This window comes from Convolutriloba macropyga, chromosome 5 (assembly GCF_964194025.1).
Source record: "Convolutriloba macropyga chromosome 5, txConMacr16.3, whole genome shotgun sequence".
NCBI lineage: Eukaryota > Metazoa > Xenacoelomorpha > Acoela > Convolutidae > Convolutriloba > Convolutriloba macropyga.
In genome coordinates this window covers 21,383,805-21,393,123 of record NC_134472.1, presented here as the reverse complement: position 1 = coordinate 21,393,123, position 9,319 = coordinate 21,383,805, and the positions used below count along the sequence as shown (strand labels likewise).

At 33.1% G+C, this 9,319-nt stretch overlaps 1 protein-coding gene across 2 annotated transcripts in view; it reads left to right on the top strand.

Moving 5' to 3' along the window:
* Positions 1–9,319, top strand: part of LOC142339225 (crustacean calcium-binding protein 23-like) — a 36,186-nt gene that overhangs the window by 7,201 nt on the left and 19,666 nt on the right. The window contains exons 1-2 of one of the 2 annotated variants that reach the window (XM_075389078.1): positions 4,043–4,984; positions 8,600–8,713. In XM_075389078.1, coding sequence (XP_075245193.1) covers positions 4,667–4,984; positions 8,600–8,713 — 432 coding nt within the window. In that variant the 5' untranslated portion in view covers positions 4,043–4,666. Of the gene's footprint in view, positions 1–4,042; positions 4,985–8,599; positions 8,714–9,319 lie in introns of those variants that run through there. The other variant, XM_075389079.1, reaches the window with a different exon arrangement.

Below are 9,319 nucleotides of genomic sequence, written 5' to 3'. Positions count from 1 at the left end.
AATTATATTTAAATGTTTTCAAATAAAGCAAAGTTGCGGGCTCGTATGAAGGGATACTGGAGATCGTGATTATTGTAAAAAAAAACCTCATTCACTTCATTTAGAACTAAGTCGTAGAAGTAAAAACAAATGGTGAAATTGAAGTTGAAGATGCAGTTCGAGATCAACGACTAAAACATTAAGCACGTTATAATTTGTAAGCTGTAGCTTGGTACAATTGTTTCCTTGTATAAAATCCGATATATTTAGAATAAACAATACTGGTTTCAGTTTTAGTTGATCTTTTTTTGGTTCATTTGTTTCGGCCAATTTCAAAGATTTTCGAATTTTTGAAATCAATTGTTTATAGGAGGCATCGATTGAGCAGCTGATCCTCGTGTGCTTCTAAAAAGCAGATTCGAAAATTCATACAAAAGAAACTTTCCCCTGAGCTTCAAAGAAGCAGTTTAAAATTGCTCTCAGAAACACGCACGTGCAAGTTTTTGAAAGCCACTCATCTGCAGTGTCAGCTTCTGAAGTATAAGATTTTCTTAAATGCAGTGCCAGATTTCAAACTTGGAATACTTTGTTTCAAGCTGGAAAACATATATGGTACCGCTTAGCGATTCTCGGTTGATGCCAGTTTCCCTTTTTGAGCTTCTAAGAATTTGCTCTTTTCAAATGTGTTGTGTCGGGAATATGGAGAAGAGCTGCTTTGAAGTTTATTTTGTTTGCAGCCATTGATTGAGGATTGTTAGAATATCCAAGTATTTTGACCATATGGGATATTGTTGTTCGTTGCCAACTTGTTTAGACTGAAGAACTTTGATTTAGTAGAGATCGCTTCAAAAGCTAACAAAAACTTTTCAAGAAAAATTTAGCGTTGCTTACTTGCTATGAAACAAAACACACGGAAAATTCAAGCAAACCCTCCAAAAACAAAATCATAGAAACAAAAATCCATTCAAACCCTAAGACAGAAACGAATTGAATTGTAACTTTTTTTAATTTGAAAGAACAGAATGGTGCCAGTTTTTTGGAATTAAAATGTTTCAGTTTTCTTAAGTTTGCGTCATGAATTTCTTAGTGGTATTTAGATTGTAAGGTTTCTGCAGAGAAAAGTTCAAATTTAGGGGTTTGAGCTACTTAAGACGAACTCCAATGGTTATCTTCTAAGACCTTTCAAGGCTTTCGCAAATAACTTTTAGCCTGCAAGACCTTGCAAGACTTTTGCGAATAACGTTTACGTTGCAATATGCAAGATGCAGACGCTTATCTTACAAGAATTTTGCAAGGTGTTTTAAGATAACCGGGTAAAATTTTTGAAGAAAGAAATCAGTTTTGATCTTGAAGCCATTCAGAAAAGTTTATCTTACGTTTGCGTAGCGATAACTTAACGTTTTTACTTGTTGAATGTGGACATGGCTGATATAGTAAATGACCACTTTTATTGGCCTTTCAATTATATTAAAAAGCTTCATATTTCAGAACAGCACTCCTTCCCAGGTTTACACAGATTAAAAGTCAAAAATTATGGAAAAAAAATTTTTGCCTAAGATCAACAATTCTCAGGCCTAAACAGAATGTTTGATATGTAATTTACAAATGATTACGTATTCAAAACATTGAATTCCGGCCGAATAAGTCAATGAATGTTTTTTAAAGAATAAGCCTGCACCAGTTGCGATTGACTCAACAAGCAACAAAAAAATTAACTTTAAAGCTTCCAAAGATTGGTGTTTATAATAATTTATACAATTTTTCTCTTTTGCATTAATTCGTTCCACTAACTCCGGACACAATGAATATTAAAAAAGAACTCAAGCACCATCAAACCAACGTTAAATATTAAGTTGAACAGGACCCAACACTTAACCAAAGCAGAAACTTGATCTTACGTGTTTACTAAGAAGAACAAAACGTTTTTTTTCTGTTTAAACAAATACATGGCGAAACCCAATTCTTAGCCCTACGGTCATTTCTAAAAACGAAACTATACGTTTTTGGTCATCTCACGCCTGCTTGTTGTGTTTTTTTTTAGTTTTATAGTTTGTATTTCCTGGATATGCTGTGATGGGAAGATCAAGATTTCCGAGCACTCATAGTGACGAAATTCAGTTAAAATCATGATGTGTGATTATTAATAATTTTACCGCCTGGTTTGAGCTTTCTTTTTCCTCCTATTGTTTTCCATATCTCTCTCTCTCTCTCTCTTTCTCTCTCTCTCTCTCTACCTCTCACTTTTTCTCTATTTTTTGTTTTCAGTAGATGTGGTCTCCTTCTTCCAAATCTGCTCTTTGTTCTCCTCTCTTCGTTCCTGCCTTTTTCTTGCTCCAATTTCTTTATTTTCACTGTGATCCTCTTCATTTTCTGGTTTTTTCGTTGTCTCCCTTTATCTCTCTCTCTCTCTCTCTCTCTCTTTCTCTCTATCTATCTCTCTCTCTCTCTCTCTCTCTCTCTCTCTCTCTCTCTCTCTGTCTTTCTCCCTACCTTCCTCTCTCTCTCTCTTTCTCTCTCTCTCTCTCTCTCTCTCTCTTTGCTCTCTCTCTCTCTCTCTCTCTCTCTCTCTCTCTTTCTCTTTCTCTTTCTCCCTCTCTTCCTATTTCTGACTTTCCTCTGTCTCTTTCTCTCTCTCTCTCTCTCTCTCTCTCTCTCTCTCTCTTCTCTTCCTCTCTGTGCTCTTCAATCTCTCTTTTTCTCTCTCTCTCTCCCTCTCTCTCTCTCTCTCTCTCTCTCTCTCTCTCTCTCCTGCTGCCTTCTCGTCCGCCTCTACGATTTCGCTCGCTTCTTTTTCTCGCACGCTTCTTCTAGCTTGCTCGTTCATGCTCCCTAGAAGTTGTTTGCTCATTTTTCTTGCTCGCTCTCCTCGTCTGCTCATCGTCGGTTGCTTGTTTTGCCAGCTCTTTTGCTGCCGCTTATTCGTTTACACGCCTCATTCGGCTGTTTTCCTCCCTTGACGTTTTCTCCCCATACCCTTTTGGCTATGGCAATTTCTTTGGTTTGTCTGTTCAGTGTATGTATCCCCTACCTTTCTCTCTCTTTCACTCCTTTTATTTCTCGGTTGAACTTTTTTGCGCCTCTTCTCATGTGGTTGTGTTTTGCCGTTTTTTTTAGAAAACTTATATATGTTTCCTTTCTTTTATAGCGCCAAACCCAACCCTTTCGGTGATCCCTTTTGCGCATTTTGATGCTTTTACTATTTACATGTTTTTTAGTGTCGCAGCCTAAGCATTTTTAGTGTCGCATTTGTTTTCTTTGGAGACTAGAGGATAGATCGAATACTAATTTGTATTCTCCAAAGAAGCTAAAGAGGACCATGTAGATGTTAATGCGTGTTTCCGGTGCTTACTGCAAGACGATTATTTTGCAAGAGTTATACAAGATGTACAGCTATCTTGCAAGTCTCCTGCAAATCGGACTGTTATCTTGCACGATATTAAAAGATTCGTGCTCAAATTTTCCAGATGATGTGTAATCTTGCAAGGATCTTGCAAGATCTTGCATGATAATCGTGCGATTTTATCTGGGGTATGGACTAAAAAGGACTCAAGGACTCAAAGAAAAAAATATTTCATGCTGAAAAGTAACACCAGTTGCACGGACGACAGAACACTTGACCTTGAAAGTCGCTCTGTGTACTTTTCAACAGACATCTTTAATTTTCAGTAAACAAGTTTCAATATGTATTGTGTCTTGAAATATGTTCCTCAGCTAAACGATACAATTTTAATATTTTAACAGAAAATTGCGAAAGTTGTTCCTCAATATTCACATAACGTCTTTACGCCGCATGATTCAATTTCAGATCTGAGTGAAATTATTTGTGGCAAGAAAGTTCCAAATTAAGCAAAATCAAATTGACGCCTAGTTTGTAGGTTTAGCGGCTAGCGTATAATGGATCTGTACGGTTTAACAAACTTAAGCTCTTTTGTCGCAACAAACTACGCTAAAACTAAGCGTACTAAATTAGGAACATCATAATCGTTATGTAGATGGAACTGTAGTCTTAAACAAACTGTTCAAATTAGTTCATATCGATTGTATAAATACACGCGGTTTTGTCTATTATAATTCGTGCGTGGTAACGTTGAGCAAACTCAGAATCTATCTATGCATCTTTCTATGAACGAAACAGTACGATAGAATTGTAGAATTATTCAATTTGTTTGAAAAACTTGCATATGTATTTGTATATGACATTTACTGAACAATAGAAAGTTCGATTTTTGACTGAAGTTTGCTATTTTTGGTCAACTTTGTTAAAAAAAAGTTGATCAAAATTTGAAATATTCAAGTTATGTGTAGAGTAATTATTTGATAGATTTACTGACTTTTCGTATATATTTCTGAATCATTTCTGACATATTGTCTCTTCAAATAATTTTCCTGAATTCGATAATAAATATTCTTTTGAAATTGGTTAGATTAAATTGAATCAAATTGGTTAAAAATAAAACTGGTTATCACCTGAAAAATACACTCTTAACAAATTAAGTTTTATTTGTCTATCATTTTTCGCCTTTTAAGAAAGTTGAGTTTATAAAAGTTTGTAACAGTTGCCGTCTTGTCTCGAATTGAATCTGCACATCAAAGCCGCACATTTGTGGTGCAAAAAAGGTTATATTTTGTTTACATTTTTCAAATATTCTTTGCACGCATTATTCTATCAACGTTTGTGTTATTTATAATGGAAACCGACGAAACATGGGAAACTGAAGAACAGCAGTCGGAAAAGGCGGAACAGGAGGACAAAATTGATATGGATGAAAGATTAGTAAACGAGGAAAATTTGCAAAATGATGAAAAAAAGGAAAACGACGCAACAATGGATAAAGAAAAAACAGATAACGAAGAAATTATGGAAAGAGAAGAAAAAACGGAAAATGAAGCAAATATAGAAAAGGAAGAAAAATTAGAGCCAGAATTAAAGTTACAAGAAACACCAAAAGAAGTATATGGCGATAATGACAGTCCTGCAAAGCCTGAATCTTCTCAAAATGAACAGGTAAGTAGCGAAGCTATGATTCGGTCCATTTTTGCAATGCAACTATCATAACCATTAACATCCAAAATAAGCATGGTAAAAATTGACATATCATCTGAAGCGTTACAAAAAATCGTAACACATAAGTGAAAATCAAAATAATTTGTATCTTCCATCGGAACTTCAAAATCTCAAACATGTTTCATCAAAAACAAACATTTTCAGTACGAACTCTGGATTTTATTGCATATAAAAAGGATATAAAAAGCATTTTACATACTCAAAATTTTCTGTTCTGCAGTAACAACTAATTTTAGAACATGCAAAAAGCCATATTTGCATCAGACGTTCAAAAGCGTTGATTGCAATCGCTTCTAATAATTATAAATGATATAAATTTGAATATTTTTGAGTTTAAAACTGTCTCATTTTTTCTCAAAGAAACATTTCCAGAAAACAGTTCATGTGCTAAGTTGTATCTTTTGCTCAAATGTTCAAATAATTTTTAAACTTTATCTTTAATTAAAAGTTTTTTTGCTAACAAAAATTAACCCGTAGAATTAACTGCTTTTCCTTGGTGGTTTAAGGATGTATTATATATAAACCTATATCTCCCTTTATCTACTGATTTTGATCATATTTATGACTTTTTGATAGATTAAAAACGACATCAGGATATTGGCAACAATTTACAGCGTACAATTTTATTATACACATGCAACATTATGTTGAAGCCTTGTATCTTGTCAAAATTTAAATATTTTTGGAATATCTTTTTCAAATTGGGAGAATGTATGAGATGCAGGTTTTTTCCTCTTAACTCAAAATTTCTTTTTATATACGCATCGTAGAGAAAAAACACAATTATCAGTTTGTAGCTGTTGAAAGATTCTCTCAATTATTTTATTCTACTTTCCGTTTTTCATGAAAACAAGCGCTTGATAGTTAAAAACGAGAAAAAAATATAACTTGAGAAAGAGAAAGACAATATGTAGTTATTTAGTTCTCATTTTGATTTCTCAGAGTATAAAATTAATGAGAGAATTGATAACTTGTTTCGAAACAAGTGGCAGTGTAAAGTAAAAAAAAAGCAGAAGCGCAGAAACAAAGTTTTGTTACCTCCAGAAGAACGCGGCACAAAAACTTTAGTTTCTCAACTTATTTGAATTCTTACGTGCTTTCTAAATCCATTCCACCGCTTTACTTTGATAACTTTTTTATTTTTAAACTAACAGATCACCAATTATAAAGCAGAGTTAACGAGAGGAGAGAAAAGAAGAACCTCAACAAAAATCACCACAAAAATTTAAAACCAAGCAGAAAAAATAATTTTTTTTTGAAAAAACTCTTTGGCACTTAAAGACCTGAACTTTTTCTGAGACCTAAACAAAACCAGCTCTCGAGTTAAATTTTTGGTGATTATCAGTTTTCCAGTTTTGTTTAGGAGATGCAGTGCAGGATTCATTTGTGTGTTTTCAAATTTCTTAAGAAAACAATGGTCAGAACTTTATTTTCATAAATGTAGGTTCAAATAAGTATCTCTGAATTTCAACAGAAACTTACATGAATTTAAAATTTTTATCCTAAATATTCAAAACTCTACAAAAACTGTCTTCATATGGAAATTTAGAATCAAGAACAATAAAAAAATCAAATCAGAGACCCAAAAAACGATTTGCTCTCCGTCTCAATTTCCTTGGCACATCCATTGACTTAAAAATTTATGGTTCACATTTGCTGATTAATTAATTAATTTGATTCAAATTCTATATGAAACTTTCAATTCTTTGGGATACTAACACGGGACCTCGAAAATCAAGCTTTTAGAGTAACTTAGGGTATTGGAAAACAAAATGTGCCTAGATAGCTGTGACAAGAACCAAAAATACGGAAGACTTGTTATCGTTTTCAAACTATTCTTTTTCCTGAATTTCATTTGGGTTGCAAGTTTCTACTTTTTAGCTGATTCGGTTGATAACAAAGAGATTCAATGAGAGCCAAATATATTGTATACAATGCAGACGATATAATGTGGTGAGAACATTGATGTTCAAAAAAGATCTTTGAAGCATTTATATAATCGGTATGATTTTTGTTATAGAAAATGTTACAATAACATAATACTTGACGTCACAACGACATAAACTAAAACTTTTTGCAAAAAAATATTACTTGATATGAAATTCAACTCAGTTTTTAATTTTTTCATTAATAACTATTTGATTTTAAAATTTTCCACGCCAGCTCCCATTGAAAATTTAGAAACGTTGAGATTTAAAATCGCAAATGAAACATAAAGATCATATCTAGTGTATTTTTTTTTCATTTTTTTCAGTAGTTAAATTTTTTCAGTTATTAAATTTTTACCGACATGTTCAGGAAATTTGTTTACAAATTAAGGTTTTTGCATTTTGTTCTGTTGAATTTCGTTAGCTGCAAACTTTTTAACCGTGATGCTCTTTATCTCAGCACTTTCAAATTTTTGAAACGTCATTATCAACAAAAAAGTCTTTTTAGAAAATTCAAATCGACTTTTTTAAAAGTTTAGCCGTTTATTTTTTCTTACAGAAGATGTCTTCAATCTTCAGAAGAGGCTTCTGAAAAGTTTATTGCTAAGAATTTGGTAGAAATCTTATTACTTTTTGCAACGAAAAAAGAATTTTGACAAATTTAATCAACATGGTGGAACATGTGAGAACAATATCTTTTTTCCGCTTTTTTACAATACTTTTCAGTTGGAACAGATTTTCGTTTAAATTGATTAGGACTGACGCTGTATAATTTTTTGACCCTTTGAAATAAATAATACTATATTAGACCATATTATGAACAAAAATGTAGCAAATTATTCCATGTTCACACATATTTTTTGCCTATTATGTATCCCAATTAATCGTTTAGCAAGGGTCAGATTAAACCTCAGATTCAAATCACTGATTATTAGACTTATTGTCAACTCGGAATCTTTTTGCTCAAACTTTTGGGTTAAGCTTTGCTGAGCCTTCTCTTATGTGTATATCTATTATTTTACGTATGATGACAGTGATTTTTAATCAGGTGAATAATAATACTTCATGTGCAATTGTTCATGAATAAATACACTTTGCCTTCTTGGACTTCACAAGACTCGATCATTGATGGGATTCAAACCACACTCACTAAGTCTTGATATGAACATGAGAAATCAAGTGCATATGTTATTTTCTCATAATTTCCCGTGGTTTGAAACCGAACATACCCATTCTACGAAACCGAACATATCGACAATTTTTTACATTTGAAAACCGAACATACCGACGATACCGAAAAAAAACGTAGAAACTTTTGTCGTCTTTGTCTATCTTTGTCTATTTAAAAGTTTTTACGTTTTTTTTTTCGGTATCGTCGGTATGTTCGTTTTTGAAATGTAAAAAATAACCAAACATAACCACGATTTTCTTACGACGATCTCTGAACTAGAGATAAAAATTCAAGCTCGGTGTTGGAAACGTTTACACCCACAGCTCCCGTACTCTTCTAAACCTGGAATATCATAGCAAAAGGGTATAATACGGCAAGGTGTCTGTGTGTGTGTGTGTGGGGGGGCAATTATATCTCAATTAATATTTTAATTTTGTTCACTCTTTGTTTATGCAGCCCCCGATGGAAGAGCAGAGTGAAAGAGAGGAAAGAACAGAAGAACCACCACAAAAAGCACAAGAAGACAAGATTAGAAGGTCCAAACAAAAAGAATTGCCACAACAGCAGAAAGTAAGTTATAAGATTACTCAGAAATTCAAAAAGACATCTATGATGCAAAAACAACAAATTGTGATTCTGGAATATACGTCACGAAATTCGCGCTAGAATTTGTTGACCTTTCAAAAATTTCAGCTCGATTTTTTTGTTACAAGTTTGCTAGATTGTGCTGAAAAACATTCAATTTATGCTAGAAAAACAAATTTTAAAACACTGCTGATATTTCCAGAATAATTGAGCTATGTTCAACATACTTTGTAAGATTTTTTTGTGTTCTGGCAGAGTTAGAGCATCATTTTTTGTGACCTTTGGCCCTTTTCTTCAACAGCACTAGAGATCTTTGAACGCTTGAGCACCTAAAAGTTGGTTAGCTGCTTTTGAAAAAAAAATGTAAGAAAGGCGGTAAAATTTTTTGATGTTTCTTTAAATGTTTCACGAAAAGTTCCGAAAAAGTGCTGACAGTATTTGATAAATGCTCTGAAGAAGCTCTGAAAAATAGTATTTAGGTTTAAAATTCACCTGTAATATAATTTTTTGTAGATATGTAACACCTACTAGCAACACCAAACTAGCGTTGCAATAGGCAGTCCACCTTCGAAACTTAGATGGAAATTAAAT